We start from the raw sequence: 18,222 nt of genomic DNA on the forward strand, positions 1-18,222 counted from the left end.
TAGCAGAAAGAAAGTAAGGTGGAAAAGTTTCATCCCTGTATTTTAACGAAAAAGAATTCAAAGTAAATTTAGATAATTCCGTGTGGCAGCAACGTTAACGATAACGACAATTTTGATCCCCTCCTCGTCAAATTAGGAATTGAGGGACAAGGAAGTATCAAAAAGGCAATGAATGGACGGGCAATAGTGTAAGCCGAAAATAATTAGACTCGATAACTTATTATTGAATTGATACTTTGTACTACGTTAGTGCTTCAAGGGAAAGTCTAAGAATATTGTAGTGATTCCTTAGCGGTCAGCGCAACTACCATTAACGCAGCCGCACCAAGCACATGTGGAGCCTCGCGCGTCGAGCGCGTCCATTTTAGTTTTGGGAACCAAACTCGAACTCTAACGCGGTTCTTTTGTCTCCCGCATGCCTGATTCGGTGTAGTCCAGGTCAGAAACGCTCCTTACAGGGGTTCAAAATCTTCGAAACTGCTAAACATGGTAAAAGAGATGATAGGTGGTTGTTGCGTTTGTTCGGACGAAAGAGGATGGGATGAGAACCCACTGGTGTACTGTGACGGCCATGGCTGCAATGTTGCCGTTCATCAGGGTAAATACAACTTACCTTTAGAGGATTCATTGCAAGATTTGAATCTTTTTTGATGATTTATGGCTGTGCATTTATTAATCATCAGCATGTTATGGCATCGTGCAAGTTCCTAAAGGACCGTGGTTTTGTCGGAAATGCGAATCGCAGGAAAGAATCGCTCGAGTGGTAAGCTGCTTATATTAGTCTATGAACACTTGACAGCTCCTAAAACAGATGTGGAGCTTTCAGCTGGTACAGAATAGGTTTATTCTCATTTCCTAACCAAATTTTTGTCTGATTTAGCGCGTAAATTTCTCTCAATAAAACTGTCACGAAGGTCGTGTTTACAAGATAGCGTGACTCGACACGCAGGTTGTAGATTTCATGCTGATCGTTCAGTTTGCACTTGCAGGTTAGCTATCAGGGTACGGTCGAAGTACTATTTCATTTTTGCAGGGCCTAACTTTTAGACATTGCAGATTTTAGAGGCTTAACCACTTGGTTTTGAGGAAAAAAATCTTTCATAAGTTTTGTATTTTTTTCTGTAATGTACAGAGCACTTGCTAAATGCTAAGAAAGAAATAGGTTTCTCGTCACCTTACATTGTTTTGTATTTTTTCTGTAATGTACAGAGCACTTGCTAAATGCTAAGAAAGAAATAGGTTTCTCGTCACCTTACATTGTTGTTTTCTATCGTCAAACACTTCTGTAGCTCATTTAAATTTGATTTTTGAAGTCCTATTCATCATTTTTTCCATTTAGATTGATTGGGGTTTTTTGCTTATTGATAATTTGCGCTTAAGAATTAAACTGAAATTTGAAGATACTGGAAATTGACAAACTGTACATGTGTACGTGAATCTTTATCTAGGGAATTTTGAAAACTCACAATCTTTAAATGAATCTAAGTCACAACTAACCAATAGGATTTCAGTTCTGGAGAGCAAGAGAACCAATTGCTAGCAAAACAGCCCTTTCCTCTGTGTCCTGAAAATCAATTTTCAGGCCTCATTGAGGGCTACCAGGAAAAACATGTAAGTTCTGAGCGTCCAAATGTTGTAAAGGATGGCTGAAGGCAGTTTTTGGTCTTTAGGGCAAAGAAAACAGAGAGCAATACTTCTAGACATGTTTACATAAGCTAGTTACAAACATTCATTTTTTGTTTGAGTGGGAAAGAACCAGCTATTTCTGTTTGCCCAGACCCTACATATTGAGAGAGTCCTAGGTTAATAGTGAAATGTCTTGATTTCAAACTTATATGCACTATCTCACCACCACTTTTTACACAGTCATTTATACTGTTAACTTTGATCAAATTTGTCTAATTGCAGAAATGTGAATTGTGTCCATATAAAGAAGGTGCTCTTAAAAGAACAGATACTGGAGGTAAATTTGTAGTCCACTTAGTAACTTTTAACCCTTTACACCCTAATATCACTATACATATTCTCCATACTGTTCATCACACATTTCTTAAGGTGCTGAGGAGGAGAATTTGTTTCACAATCAAGAGCTTCATTAGTTTGTGATCATTTCTTTTATTCTTGTGACCTTTATGTTTAATTCAAGGGAGATATTGCAAGGAGAAATTAGATGTTAGTCACTCTTAGAGGTGAAAGGGTTAAAATAAAAATGATATAAAATAGGTCATTTGTTCTAAAAGATGTGTTTGTCATCCATTGGATTTCTAGATTTAAGAGCATTCAATTGTTTGTCTCACAAGTAAGAGTTATTGTCAATGATATTATGTAATTTAACATTTTGACACCTGTGCTTTAAGTCCTCATCACGTGAAGAGATTGTACTGTTACACATTACTACATATAGCATCTGATCATGTGGTCTGAGGTGAGAGAAGTCCTGGGAAAGTCATCTCACTTTAATTTGCTTTTCCTTTCTCCCTTTTTTCCCTCGTGCTCTTTCCTACTTTTAGCTCATTGTAGTGAGTGACATTTGAAGAGCCAAAGCCAAAGTTGGAATTTCAGTCATTACACACAACATTGGTCTTTTTTAGAACTGTTTCATTCTCTCACCTACAGTACCACTCATGTATATGTTAACTGCACAGATGCTTTTCGTACGCTCAGAAGCAGGATAGTCAGACACACATATACGCTTTTTTAAGTGCTCAGTCACAAAAATCATCAATGTAGATGAATTGAATTTTTTAAATCCAAGTTTTATTTTGTAGGCTGGGCTCATGTTGTCTGTGCTCTCTACATTCCTGAAGTGAGATTTGGAAATGTTTCCACCATGGAACCAATCATTTTGGCATCTGTTCCTCATGATCGCTTCTGCAAGGTAATGGATTTGTTGGCCTTTTTGCTCATTGTAGTGTTGCTTCACATTCTCCACCAGCAGTTTTAATAAGCTGTTAGGCAGACAAGTCTTGAAAATTGAACTGATTTTCAGCTGGGAGATATACATGTACAATGTGGTTTTGATCTATGTGTAAGAATAGCAGTCAGAGAGATTGTAAATTCACTTCTAAGGAAAGGAAAGGCTTTGGCTCAACCTGCCTTTTGTTAAAAAAAAAAAACCACATTTACCAACTCAGGGCACTTTCTCTCATACTTGTGTTTTATATAAATTTTGGTCAGCAGGGAACTCATCACCCATTTCTAACCATTCTATAGCAAAACTAAAAGGAAAGTGAACCTCTGATAATTCAAAATGTTCATCATGTAAAACATTGTATCTGCCCTTTTCATTCTTTGGCATGCATGTGCACAAGTTTGGCAGTAAAGCAAAAAAAAAAAACATAGCTTGGCCTTCTTTGACAATGCTTCAGATACCTGTTAAATTTGACTCAGTGTTATCATAGATGCTGATACCAGTATTGTGTATTTACGAATAACTACTGTAATCTGCATTTCTCATCAGACATGTTACATTTGTGAAGAGAGAGGAAGAGAAAGTAAGACAGCTCATGGAGCTTGCATGAGCTGTAACAGGACAGGATGCAGACACGCTTTTCATGTCACTTGGTAAACCATTTAGTTTCACACAATTTATGGTAGAGTTTTGAGGGCAATTTCTTATTTGCAGTGGTTTTGCTGCTCTTTGTCTATTGATTAGTTAAGAAACCTTGCACCATCCTCCGAACCCTTTTATACCTAGAGGTGATTGATATGTAACTTCTCCTCATAATATCCATATTTCATTCAGGAAACAGGTCATGAGAATACTCAAAATTATCAAGTAGAAGTTGTTATGTATAGGTAATCACATGAGGCCAAGTACTATTAAGGATTAATTGCACGAGAGTTTTCAAAATTTTCCAAAATTTTGAAAACTCAAGTGCAATTAATCCTTAATAGTACGAGGTCTCATGGGATTACTTGTTTATCAATAAAGGGCAAAATTTATACGAAGGAAAATCACGCGCGCAGTCTATTTTTATCTGGGAAGCCTGTTTAGCGCTACGGCAAATCATCAATCAAATTGAACTGACCAATCGAAACGAACGGTTGCTATGCAACGGATTAGCCAATCATTAACAGGTAATCATGCCCTCTCTTGATTACTAAAAATGCCCTCGATTAAGAAAAAAATGCCCTCTCTCTCAACCAATCAGCGCTCAGTAATTTTGCCCTTTATTGATAATTTGATTTAACACCAATTTCTAGTAATTGAGGTACTAGAGGAGGAAGATGTAGCAGCTAGAGGGGAGAATTAACAATCAGATCTCAGGAGTTAAAGGGTTAATGGAATCAAGAGCTAACCAGACTCTTTTGATGATGAGCAAAATACTGAATAGGTGATACCCTTTTAATTGAATAATTTCTTGTTTTTGGTTGTATTTCAGTGCACAGAGTTCTGGATTGCTGTGCGAGGAAAATGATGGCCAGTCAGGCCCTACAGTCAAGTATGTTGGTTACTGCCAGTTCCACTGGAACAAAAGGGTAATGCAGGAGTTTTGTTTGATCAAGTTTGTTTGTTTGTTTTCGAGGAGAAGGGGGGTGGGTGGGTGGATCAGACATTGGAGGTTGGGGACTGCATTAAAGTGAAGTGGGTAGCCATGAAAACCTTGTGAGTGGCATTCAGTCACATTTGTCTCACTGCTTACCAGTGGAAGAATACACAACTAACCCAATATTTGTCATAGGGCAGGGAGGAGGAGGGAATAGCAACCCAAAATACATTGGTTCTGGTAAGCTGTCGAGAAAGCCTGACAAATCCTGGGGAATCAGACTAGTTTAATTTGTGTATTTCTTTAAGAAGGATTAGGGTATTTTTTACAAGAAAGAAAAGTTGGTAAAAACAAGAAAAGTACAAATCAACATCGGCCTGACGTTGGTTTTAAACTACAGTAGATAATGTAACATTTATTTTTACTCACATGTAGTGTCTCATTTTTTAACAGGCTAAAGGTGTTCTGTTCAACAGTAAACCTGCAGAAAAAACGATCAAGATTCAAGAAAAGGACAAAGATATCAAGGAAAAAGATACAAAGAGCAAAGACAATAAAGACAGAGACAGCATGGAAAAACCAAAGATTGACAAAGAAAAAGAAAAAGAAAAGAAAACTCCAAAACCAAGGTTGTCCACTGGTCCCACTGCTACATCTACTGAACAATCACCAAAGCCTGACAGCAATGCCACCAGTTCGTCAAGTCAGCCTTCCACTCCTAAACAAAGAGGAAGAAAACCTTCTACTGTTAAGACACCTACAGAGTCACCCAGTAATTCTAAGACAACCATAGAGACACAGAAACCACTAAACAGTATAACTGCCAATAGTCCTATCCAGTTGCCAGTGCCTGGAGTTGTACCACTGCCGACTCTGCCTGTTCAGAGTGGTACCTCCAGCATTGCAGTGGCTGCCACAAAGGACCCTATCCTAAGACCGGTGGGAGTTCTTGGCCCAGAGATGCTGCCCAAATCTGTATCTTCTCAGTTGCAGGACATTCCACAACCTTCTACCAGTGTACTAGTACCTGAGATAGCAAAACAAATGGACACAGATATACCAAAAGAAGCAATTGTGCCTAAACAAACAATCAAACAGACTGTGGTGGGTAATACTCAGGCTAAGAAACGGGCTGCACCCAAGAGTGGAGATGAACCCAAGAGAAAAGTTGGTAGGCCTCCCTTAAAGAAAAAACCGAACACGTCCTCAGTAAGTCGCAAGAATGGAACGCCAGTTTCTTCCTCGAATACAGTGACATCGCCTTTAAATACAGCATTTCCATCAACGTTTCCTCAGGACAACCTCGGGGCGTCAGCATCTGCTCCATCGTTGCCAACCTTTTCTAATCAGAATGTGCTTCCGAGCAACACCCAGGGAGCAAGTGTACGTCAGAATGGTCCAAGGATTCCAAGTCCGAACACATACACGATCCCACAACCACGAAACAGAGGACTTCTGGAGAACGGCCATGTACAACGGCCACCAAACAATAATGTGAATCAAGGACCTTTGTAAGTGGCCACTTCAATTTCTATTTTTCGTAGCAGGTCTTAGTTTCATTATTTAGTCATGTGGGGAGTTGGAGAATTTTTCTATTAGAGGTCAATTTTCGATAGGACCCCCCCCCCCCTCAAACTGACTGAGACCCCTCCTCCGTTCCCTTGTGCCCCTTCCCCCTTAAAAAAATATATTTTTCTAACACACAACTCACAACCCCACCCCACCCCCCGGACGATGATTGATAAGTGGTGCCGTAGCACTAGGGTATGGGTGTCTTTCAACGGGTGTCCGTTTTTTTTAACACAGACAACTCCCAACAAGCTTAGAAGAACTTCTGGAATATCAGTGGGAACAGGGAGCCCAGTTTCTCATGCAGCAAGCGTCACAGTATGATGGTAAGTATATGAAGCGATACCTAATGGAGAACGCAACGAATGAGACATGCGCCTCTCGCGCGTGTGTTGTCTTTCGCGTTCGCCTCGCGCGTCCCTCCTCTTGCTAAAAGGATGCAAACAAATGAAGTTTGTCCCACAGGCTGAAGGAATTGTTACCACAAAATGAAACACTCAACCTATAACCCTAAGAGTGACTGGCTTCTAATTTCTCTTTGCAGTATTACCTTTGAATCGAATGATCACCGATTTTAGAAGCTCCTGATAGTCAATCAAATTTTTCTTGCTAGTATCGTTGTTAAGACAACAGAGTGGGTAATATGAAGACTAATGGTAAGGCGTAGAAGAGTTCATTCTCAGAGATAGACAACATAAAAAGTATGATCATGTTGGATAAATTAAGCCGTAGATCTTGGTATAGAGTCGGGCCTTGATCAGTTTCCGCATGGTTTTTATTCCTGTTTTTGTTTGTTTCTTTGTTTGCTTTCAACGGCTACGACAACAATCATCCATGGAATACCCTTCGACAGGAACTTTTGAATCGAGAGATTCAAACAGTAGTTTTCTCTTTTAAACACTCCACTATTTTTTTTCTTCTCTCTGCTTCATAGTTGCGTCTCTGATGTCCAGCCTGCATCAGCTTAAAGCCGACAATTCACGCCTCGAAGAACGTCTGTCGACCCTAACAAACCGGAAAAACCAGTTATTACAAGTTAATGCCCGGCTGGCCACTCCCATGTCTTGCACAAACACAAGCTCTTCGGTCACGCCATCTAACGCGAGGCAACCTGCTGTGAGTGGTCCTGGCGTGACAACTGTAACGCAAGGTGCCTTGTCCACTGATACCAAAACCACACCGAGCAATTATGGTCCGCGAGGGTCCGTAAGTGCTGGCTCAGATGGGGCACCCAAAAGGGATGTCTCTCCGGGCACTAAGGATGGTAAGGTCCCTCTGAGTTCTAGTGTTAAACCAGTGAATGGCAGCGTTGGAGAGAAGGAAATACCTAAAATATCAAATGGGGATTTGAAAGGTGGAAAGAACAAAGAACAGCAAAAGAAAGGTCCAGAGACAAATTTGAACACTGCGCTAAGTACGTCTTCGTCCTCGCCGTCCTTTCAGAAGCAGCCGGTGAAGGCAAGTAGTTTGCTTGTCCCGACGGCGGTAAAAACAGCACTGCCTCCTCAAACACTTTTAGCTCAGCAGGAAAAAGAAAAGCAGCAGAAACAAGCGCAGGTGAATTTGATGTCACAGGTTATTGCACCTGTTCATCCTACCTCAAAAACAACACAACAGGTACAACAACAACAACAACAACAACAACAGCAACAGCAGTTGCAGTCGCGTTTTCAACCTCAGCAAAAAATTATTCTTCCTCAGCCATTATCTACGAGTCAGGCGTTTGCAGCGCCATCGTTTCCTCAGACACAGCAGACAGCCAACCAAAAAGTGCTCTTGCAACTGATCCAACAGGGAGATGATATGCATCGCTTGTCCAGCCAGAATGCCGCCTTCAGCCACGATAAAACACAGCTGGTATCACAGCAGGTTCAGGCCCAGAAGCTGTTGCCAGGCACAGTACCTGCTCAGCAGTTCGCGACTCAGTCGCTCTCGCTTCCCGGCTACCCAGGGTTTTTGACATTCAGTGATCCAAGGACCGGGGCTCGTGTGGATATGATGAAGACCACGCATTTGGCCCCTCTTCCGATGGTCTCGTTGGACAACAATCAGACAGGCCCTAAGGAGCGTTCTCAGGTACGTAGGTGACTAATCTTACTCGTTCGACTGACTTCTGGTGAAATTGAGCACTAAATTTTACAACCTTGATACTAAACCCTTTTTCATCTGTTTTGTGAGGGGCCCCCCCTCCCTAAAATGTGGTAAGAACACCAGTGACACACTCGCTTGTAGCTCGCTTGTCATATTCGTTACTCACCACGTTTTGAAGTTTTTTGCGATCCATCATTTAACAAGTGCAATGCCCGAGTACAAGATTGAATCCAATCTCTACCTTTTCATATGTCGCCTGCTTTTAAGCCCGTACCATACTTATACGACAGCCATAAGTCTTGATCGTTGGTACTGCTTCCGGTTCACTTTCAGTATTTCGACATGGATAAAGGTTCCAACGCTGACAAGACTTCCAGAAACGGATAACGTCATTATTACCTGATCTCCCTGGTAGGTAAGCAGGCGCATCAACACCTGACTGAAGAGAAGACCGTCTTTCTCAAGGACAGTGGAAATCGAATTTAAATCGTTAAGTTAAATTGTGTATCTACATGCGTGGAAAGTGAGTCATTCAAGTGGGCCTCGCTTCCACATCTCCTGCCTATATCAAGGCTTGACACGCCGTTCAAGGCTGCTTTGGCGTATCAAGAACTTCAGTAATGTTCGAAAATATCAGACAGAAATGGAAACGAATTTTCATGGAGCCAAAACTGGGAGGACAGCGAGTGGTTACTGGGCCAGCCACCCGTTACTAGCAATTGTGGATGATCAAATGAAGAGACCGACCACCCATTAAGGCTTTGTTCTATAGTCAATCCTCTAAGTTTCTCCTGGAGTCAAGGCACCTGGTCTAAAAATAATTTTACGTACTCCCTTTCCCCTTCCCGATTTTAGCCTTATTGTTCCATTAGACGCCGCAGGGCGTTCATGAAAGCAATATCCTCAATACGGTCCGCCTCTAGGTGTCTCAACGAGATCGTGCATCAGAGAGAGAACCTTTTTAAAATAATTATACCTCCGTTGTAGCGAATGCAGTGGCACGTTTTGCAAATCGTTTGTATAAAGTTTTTACGTAGCTTTTAGACTTTCAACTGCATATGGCTTGCAGCCTTACTCTCGATTTGTTTTATTTTCATTATTATTTATATTAATATGCGAGAGTGCTATTTTAGTTAGCTGCTAGCGCATACTTTCCCTTCCTTTCTCTCAAGGGTGGGTCATTGTTAGCAACTAAAATTGTCCAGAGATAGAGATAAAAACGAAACGCAGTGTAATCTTAGAAGCAGTGCTCGTTTAAAGTTGTTTAAAGAGATGCGCGTTTTTTGTTTTGGATGCGCTTGATTATTTAACACATAATTATTCCAAAAACGTAGATGTTGCAAAATTCGTAAATTGCCATTGATTGGCTTGGAAAGTTTTGATTCGTTAGCGGCTTTCTGTGGTGCAGAGACGGATTTCAGAGAGTTATATTATGCGACGAGGTGTACATTTGCTTAATGTGTAAAGCTGATGATAAATATTTCATCGTGACTCTTCTTGTAGTTCGTGTTTGTTGTTATCTAGACATTTTGGTCCGCTTAAACTTGACTTGGGAGACTTTGCGTTTACAACAAAAACGATCACATATGCAAAATAGCTTTACGAATGTCATCGTGGTTCTCGATGATTTAACCGTCCGAATCTGCCGAAACCTAGCTTCCTGTTAAACAGATGTTGCTTTGGTTTTAAGAATTATGGAAAATATGTCTGTTTTGGGGGACAATTCTTAGGGTGTACCTATCCTCTGAACCCTGTGCAGGGCTCGATTTTTGACCATGGTGTTGGCGGTGCAGCGCGAACGCACCTAGATGTCTCCTGCTTGTTCGTGCCGGTCCTGCCGTGCAGAAAACCTTGATCCTGCTTCGAGCATGTAAATAAATCAAGCAGGCTATTCTGCGGGTTTCAAGGAGCGCATTGACCCCAAAGTCTGGTTTCCTTGATAGGGCAATCTCCAATTAAGTTTCGAAATTTATCTAAGACAACATTGTTTTTCCTATACTTTGCACTGCAATATGATTGGTCCAGAAAACTCGCGCCGCCTTCTCAACCAATAAGACGCAAAACTAAAACCATAATCACGACTAGGTCGCTCGCGCTTCAGGCGGTTTCCTTTTTTTACTCCGAGTTGTCATTTGCTCCTCGTGATATTTGCCTTGCTCTAATTGGCTGTTGTGGCCGCTTTAGTTTTGGTCTCACGACTCTCGAAAATCGAAAAGCGCTTTATTTTGTTGGTTAATTTGCAATGTAAGTGGTCTTCCATCTGAATAATAGATTTACACAACAAACACGCAAATCAGTCAACGAATCAAAAACACAAGAAGGTGATGCCATCATCAACTTTAACTTTTATTGTTTCGTCTAAATATAAAATATATGCAACCATTTTGCAAATTTCATTCATGAACAGTAAGAAACAAGTAATAATATCGCCAAGAAATGTAAGAAACCCAAAGAAGTCTGTGCCATTTTCATTGTTCAATGTTTATATTTATGTCAAATTAAGCCACTGCAAAAGTCTTAATTACTTCCGGAATTTGCGAACCTTTGTAGATTTCGTTCCACCCCTGAACCTTGCGAAGAAGTTTGACAAAGTTGATTTTTTGTTTTTCTCATTTTCCTCTTCTTCCCAAGCATTTTTGTCCTTTAAATTCAAGGCAACTTGATTAGTAACGCAGACAAGACTTGAACTTGTTTGAATGTCCTCATCATTGTAGAGCAGATTTCCAGTTATTTCATCTGTATTGATTACATTGAAATTGTTTGACAGAGTGGGCGGTGATGGACCTTCGTCTGACTGCAGCGTTCTTACAATTTCCTCTGGAAGAACCAACGCGATATCGCAGTCAGTGTCCTCCTCATCTACTTCATATTCTTCAGCTGGCACCACCTTGTTCCTTTTAAGTCTCCCTCTTTTCTTCTTCCGGTGCCTCACGACTTCTTTGGCGGAGTTTCTGTCAAGTAATTCTCCACTGCTGGTCCCGGCTTCCGGTACAATGGGATAAAACACACCTTCATCTACTTTCTCAATTTTCTTCACTCTCGTCTTTCGAACAAATCGGAATCTGACCCTACCGTTCTCGTTTCGTTTTAAACCAAAGCTGATCAAAAACATGAAAAAGAAAACCATGGAAGATATCCCGCGAGATACGTGAGACATTTTTGCATGTAAAGTTTTCCTTTTTCACAATGCACACTGATTGCGTCAAATGCTTATGTCACAGTACAACTCAAATAAGAACAGCGCGCGCACAGTTCTCAAGTCAACATGAAAATTCTCCCTACTTACCATTTTATATTTCGTACAACTCTTTTTGGGAGAATTCCACCAAGAAAGATACGACGTATTAACATCACATTAAAGCTGCCTTTTGCTGCCAACATATTACTTTCGACGAAGATTAAAGGAAACTGCAAAAATTACTTTGGGAACTCGTGGTTCGGTGGGAAAGAAATCAAAACAAGAAAGGCATTACGAACTAAGGAACAAGATCAAGGCTGTACATGTAACAGCCAGTTTCTGCTGCACAGAGGGACCAAGAGTTTTGTCCACTCATCGTCTGAGTTTGTAATTAAGCGTGAGCGTCCATGAAACAAAATATGAAAAGGAAGGGAATTTAACAATGATATCAAGTCTAACCGGTCACTCTTACTTTTTCAATTTGTTTCCACACAGTTTTGTTTCATTTACTTTGTTTCTTCAAGTTTACTAAGGCAAGACCCCACAGAACGTTAAATCTTATAAACTGTTTTTCTCTAAAAATTTTTTCATCGAATTCAAGCCAGTTGAATTAGAGAAAAGTTGATCGGTCAGAAAGATCTACCCAAGCTTGAGATACAATCGGGTTAGTTTATGACAGAGAAGAAACTGGGCAATGACGCGACAAATGCGTGCGATCTGGGGTCTATTGTTGCATAGCAACGTTAGCAACGTCCCCGCCATCTTTCAATAATACTGTGTGACTAGGAGATTTCTCAAGCTTGGAAAGTTAGATCATTATTAATATGGCAACAATAACAGCAAGACGAAATCAAGACAAGATCGCCGAGAATCTGGAGCGCGAGACTCACTGTTAGTATGGCAATTATTCTTATATTGCACGTATTTCTGTGGTGTATCCAGTTGACTTGTACTTCTCGCATCATGTTTGAAATTAGCTGCTGCTCTCTTCTCCACTGCACTGAAAAGTCCCATGTAATCTAACCAGGCAGTTGAAAATGCTTCCAAAACTCATTTTGCTCTCAGTTTTGAATTTTTGCATCAATTTATCAAAAATTAAATATTCTTACTTTGTTGAGTTTCTGACTGTACGTAACTTAGCGATGAAGTGTTCGAATTCGAAAACTGATCGAGCACCTACCGATCATAGAGCTTTCCATCGTCTTACGCCAGTTTAGAGTCAAACGGAAGTAACGATGATGATATCAAATATTTTATTAGGTTAATTTTGATATTATGGGAAATTGACGTCAAGGAATCCCCAGATTCTGTGGTAATGCCCGATACTCGGCCACATAGGTGTAGCTAGAGACCATCAGAATGCTATAACTAGGCTATGAACACGAGAGGTAGAACTAAATTGATTATTGTTGCTGAATTATAGCTTAAACAGAGCCCCTTCCCCATCCAGTTCTATCTCTGATTATCTTCCCTCGCCCTCTTTTGTTTGATGTAACCAGTATGATGACAGGTGCTTAATAGTGACACCACATGCAGCAATCCAGTGATCCTTAATGGATTTGGCTGTATTGTCAATCAGCATCACACCTGGGAAAGGAGACCAATCAGTGTTCATTTGGGAACATGGTGCAAAATAGAAATTACATGAAGTGAGATCTAGAATGCACAATGCTTTAAAATCATCATGATTATTTATATGTTGATGTCAAACAATTTAACTCATAATTCGCATTTTGTTGAATTAGTGTATTTCATGGTGATATTGTAACAGAATGGATTTTTGATGATTTTATACTTAAAATTTTGCTCCAACTGGGTTTCAGTTTCTGGAGAGGAGGTCAAGAGCTTGTTAGGAATGTTTGAAAATAATGCAAAGAATGGGAAAATGGATAGGACAACATTTAGAGACATATTGTATAACGATTTTGGACTGACAGAGGATATCATTATGGACAGAGGTGAGCTTTTTCTTAATCATGATGATGATTAATTTTCTTTCTTAAATGAAGTGAGCCATTATCAGTAGTGATAAATTCAAGGCTTTCATTCAAGGTCATTGAAAAAAAGTTACCAAATCTCTATTATCCATGTACACCTTTAACTGATCAAGACAGAATTTCTCCCTGTGCTATCAATACAATATTTAGTAGAAAAGTGATGAGAATAATGAGATTAATATCGATTAAAGGATAATTAGTTGATCCAATACCAAGGAGAATTTCTAAGGTCAGATTTTAGGAGTGTAAAGAGTAACCTCCCTTTAATGAGTATATGGCATTTGCAGATAATTTCACTATTATCATGGTTAATGGTAATCTTTTGTAAAGTCAACTTATGAGCCAGAGGGCCAACTGCAAAAGTTCATAGCCCTCTCTGAAGACTGAAGCAATTGGGAATACCACCACTCCTCTCCTCCCCCCTGGATGGGATCCCAGTCCCATCAAGTGAAGGCACATTCTATCCCCTTTGTTTACTAGTCAGAGTCCAGGATTTTCCCCATGTTGCCCTCTCACAGAGCCAAACCCATGATTAATATCTGCACAGATAATGAATCAAATAATTGATCTGGGCAAAGAAATAGATCTAGGTGAAATCATGCACATATATACATGTAGATCACTGTTACTTTTTTAACCTCAAAAGTAATAATTGACTGAGTCAGATTGCCAGACGAAAAAATGTTCAGGTTGAGGTCTGACGTAGAGCTAAATATTTTTTGTTCTGACCCACAGTAACTTGGTCAATGAATAGATACTTTTTTTTGTATGTTGCAAGAGGCACAGTGATCACACCACACACTGGCTCTGGAAATTGGCTTATGCAGCCTTTTCACTCCTCCTTGTGCCATGCTAATACAAGGATTTTTGGTAGTGTTTTTGGTAGAGTATGAGCTGCATGATGTGGATCATTCAATATTTAGTGCTTACTGTTAGTAGCATCCAGATAGTGTACATGTAAGAAAGCCACAGATCAAGATAGTTGTTGACATCATTAACCTACTATACAAAGGTATATACTAATTTATGAATTTATTTTTATTTTTTAGTATTCCGAGTTTTTGATGAGGATAATGATGGCAATCTTAATATGAAGGAGTGGGTTTGTGGCCTGTCAAAGTTTCTAAAGGGAACATTTAAGGAGCAAATGGATTGTAAGTTCTAGTTAACAAAAGTAACTAAAAACCTCATCATAATGATAATGCATCTACTGCATATCCACAAATAAGGACCTAGGGGCTTATTTTATAATTTGAGCCAAAAAGAGGGGTGCTTACCAAAAGGAGAGTGCTTAATCTAGTGAGTTGCTTATTATTCACCTGTACTGATTCCACTGTAGTTTAAGCGAAAAAAGTTGTAATTTAAAGTGGCAATAGAAACAGGTTTTTCCTTGTATCCCCACTATATTCAAGGAAGTGAGGGTGGAGGGGGCAGGCTTTTTTTTAAGAGGGGCACTTATTTGGGAGAGGGCACTTATTTTAGGGAACATAGAGTCTCGATCAATAACATACCATTTTTTATATTCCCCTAACCTTGAAACTGAGTAACATTTTCAAAAATTTTTTTTTTCCTTACATAGTTTGTTTTAATGTGTATGACCTCAATGGACAAGGCTACATATTACGAGAACAAATCCAACACATGTTAAAAGAGTGCATGGTCAAGGTAAGTTCAGGGGGGAGGGGTTCACAGACCAGCTAATGACATCTGCACCACAACCACATACAGTTAACGGGGTTCACAGACCAGCTAATGACATCTGCACCACAACCACATACAGTTAATTGTGCAATCTAGCTATTTTGTTATTAGTTGTGATGGTGTTCAAATTTTTTTTCCCAGTTTAAAATTGTTGAAAAGAGTATGATTTTCACTCTCCTTTATCTTATATTCTGAATGTCTGAAATGTGGAATTGATCTATAACTTTTTGAATTAGGAAAAGTTTCAAAAACAGAAGCTCTAGGGAATGCTTGTTTCTGCCATTTGAGGGTTGTACAGTGCCCCCCCCCCCCCCCAATACGAAGGGCCTAGTAGTCCATAATGGGGGATAACACTATACATGAACCTAAATGACACACACTGTAGATTGGATTCTTTTAAATTTAATCAGAATTCCAAGGTTTAGTTTGTGAGATTTTGCTACAGGGGGGGTGAAGCAATTCTCCCAGCCAACTCATGGAAAGGCTCGCAGGTCTCTGCTAGTTGACTCAATTTTAAAAATTCTGCAGAAAAAAAAGGAGGATTTTGCAGCCAATGCAGACTATTTGTTTTTTCTTGACCCTCAGTCATCAACTGAAGAAGATGCAGATGAACAAGTAAAAGACCTTGTTGATTTATCGCTGAAGAAAATGGTGTGTTCTGGGTTATATGCTTGTCTGATACATGTATTTAAGTTTCCTCATCACAGGAAGTGATTCAACCATACAGGTCTTGGACTGTGTACAGTTATTTGTAATTTTCCAGAAAAAATATTTTTAAGGTACATGCTTGGATTAACTTAACAAATTGCTGATTTATATTGCAAACAAAAAGAGAGTGACACAGATCAATGTTAACAAGAAAGAGCAAACCTTGATTATTGAAAACTTTATTTTGCCAACGCACTGGATAACTGTGATAATCTTTCAAATAACCAATCCCAGTTTAAAGAAAATAAGAAATTTGTTGTTTCTAATATTTTGCTCACCAGGATGAGGATAAAGATGGAAAGATTTCACTAAATGATTTCAAAACTGCTGTAACCAAAGAGAAACTTCTCCTGGAGATATTTGGAAAATGTCTGCCTGGATCCAAGGTTTGTACTACCTTGAATTAACAGACTTGTCACATGAGAAATGTCCTTGATTCTGGTCTTTGCAAGCATGCTGGCATAAAATTGATGAGACTAAGATATGTCAAGCAGGTGGTTAGTCAGGCTTGCACCATGAAGACTTTTGTCAATCCCCCCCCCCCCCCCCCACCTCTGAGAATCTCGTCATATATGTCTGAGTGTATAATGTGTTGAGAAAAGATGAAATCACCGGTCAGAGTAAACGATGATCATCTTCAGTTCCCTTTTGACTTTGTTGCAGAAGTTTACAACCATTAGGTTTTGTCACACAATGCCCTTTCTTCTCCAAATTTTGTGATGAGACCTAAGAACTGCTGCATAGGAAATTATTTGTTGGCTGATTGTGGTGTGCCTTTTCTGTATTTTGGCAGTTGATAACTGCCTAACTGTCCATGAGAGGGAACTATTTTTCACTTTTTCTGCTCGTTATTTTCAGCATCATGTGGCTAGTTGTTTGACTATGTATATCTTCCTTTTCATTCTAGGAAATAGCAAAATTTCTTCAGAGTTTTGCAAGCTGTTAATAGTAAAGAGTGCCATTTTAACTACCATTAGAAGAGACAGATCAATCTTTGTATGTAAAGTAGCCCAACTTTGATAGTTGTTGAATAAAAAATAATGAATAGGGACTCATTCAACACTTAAACATTAGTTTTTCCAGTCATCATCAAACATAGCTGGTAGCAAAGGAACACTTTTTTCTTAATGGTACATAAATAAAAAATTCATATTGAAGACATCCATTGTAAATAGGAGCTGAAGAAGATGGTTACATAAGCTTTTTTCATTCTGAGAAATAACAAAATTGCACAGTACATGTAAGTTAGAGGTCATACTTGTCTGATGAATAATAAAGAATGCCATACCAATTGTTATGAAACTCTTTTGGTGTGCAAAGTATTTTCTTGAAATAGTTTTATAGTTTTTGTGGACCCAGCCATGAGCTGGCCCAATGAAGTGAATTCATGCAATGCTATTGACTACCCAATCAGGCAGATCTTAAAACCACAGACAGGCACTCAAATATATGACTGCAAAGTATTTTTTTTTGCCACCTCAAGAAAATTTGAGACAAGCCAGGGAGAAGTGTGTTGGGATTCTGACACTAACCTTTCAGTATTGGACCCCTTACAGACTTCTTGCCAGTTTATGCAGCTCAATGTCCCATTATTTCCCGCAAGTGAAAAAGTGCTCATAGGGAAGGCTCATTAATGAGGACCTGTTTGCATGCTAGGCAGATCATTGTGATCAATCCTATGACCACCTGTCTTCTTTTTAGACAACCAAGCTTGGCTTGTTTGGCCAGGCTTAAAAGACACAGACAGGGAATGTCAAAACATGCCTGTTCACAGCTGTAGTAATTTATCACAGTATAAAACATACAGCTTCTGCATTGCTTGGGTTCTTTGAAATTGCTATTATTGTGTTTGTTTCACTCTTAAGAAACAGGCAGCAATTCATTTTATCTAGACCTTTATCAACTCGATCTACTGGCAGCCTGTTTAATATGCTTTATTTTGTTATAAATCCACAAAATACATCTAGGAAAAGCTTATTGTAGATCAATTTCTATGTTTATTATTCTGGCATGTCATTATTTTATAAATTTTTTTAGACAAAAATTATCATACATTGAGCTATTTAAGGATACTAACTTTGCTTGGAAAAACTTCTACTAACAGTAACTGCAACAGTACCATATGTGGTATTAAACACTATGAATACCTCTACCTCAGAGCTATGTGTAACTGCTGTAATAAAATTTATGCTTTTTCCTTGATTTAGAGGTTCACAGATTTAGTTGAGTGCTTCATTCTAACCTTCTTGTGGCTCTGGGCCACAAATAATCTCTGATTTCTGTTATTTGAAAATTGATGGAGAAAATTTTATCCTTGTTTTGATCGTGTTAAGAGGTAGAAAGGTAGAAAGGTAGAAGTTTCCAAGAGTGGGGAATCTTAACAATCAACCATGCAAAACTGAAAGCCAACAGCAACTTCTTCAAAAGTATTTCAATTTCATGAAATTAAGGGATTTTCTATTGATGTCATACATTAATTGTTCCAGTA

General features: G+C 39.2%; 2 protein-coding genes across 2 annotated transcripts; both read left to right on the forward strand.

Annotated features, from left to right (window-relative positions):
* Positions 1 to 349: 349 nt before the first annotated feature.
* LOC131791201 (protein AF-10) lies at positions 350 to 9,666 on the forward strand. The gene is made up of 10 exons (XM_059108533.2): positions 350 to 598; positions 684 to 763; positions 1,909 to 1,963; positions 2,769 to 2,878; positions 3,461 to 3,564; positions 4,386 to 4,482; positions 4,944 to 6,001; positions 6,297 to 6,385; positions 6,994 to 8,135; positions 8,484 to 9,666. Exons 1-10 carry the CDS (start codon positions 487 to 489, stop codon positions 8,535 to 8,537), a joined length of 2,901 nt encoding a protein of 966 aa, XP_058964516.2. The 5' UTR covers positions 350 to 486; the 3' UTR covers positions 8,538 to 9,666.
* A 2,411-nt stretch (positions 9,667 to 12,077) lies between these two features.
* On the forward strand, positions 12,078 to 17,936 carry LOC131791196 (calaxin-like). Its single transcript, XM_059108527.2, has 7 exons — positions 12,078 to 12,219; positions 13,152 to 13,286; positions 14,375 to 14,479; positions 14,905 to 14,990; positions 15,612 to 15,677; positions 16,016 to 16,120; positions 16,642 to 17,936. Exons 1-7 carry the CDS (start codon positions 12,153 to 12,155, stop codon positions 16,678 to 16,680), a joined length of 603 nt encoding a protein of 200 aa, XP_058964510.1. The 5' UTR covers positions 12,078 to 12,152; the 3' UTR covers positions 16,681 to 17,936.
* The last annotated feature ends 286 nt before the right edge of the window (positions 17,937 to 18,222 follow it).

The sequence above is a fragment of the Pocillopora verrucosa genome, chromosome 10, assembly GCF_036669915.1.
Source record: "Pocillopora verrucosa isolate sample1 chromosome 10, ASM3666991v2, whole genome shotgun sequence".
NCBI classification, from domain to species: domain Eukaryota; kingdom Metazoa; phylum Cnidaria; class Anthozoa; order Scleractinia; family Pocilloporidae; genus Pocillopora; species Pocillopora verrucosa.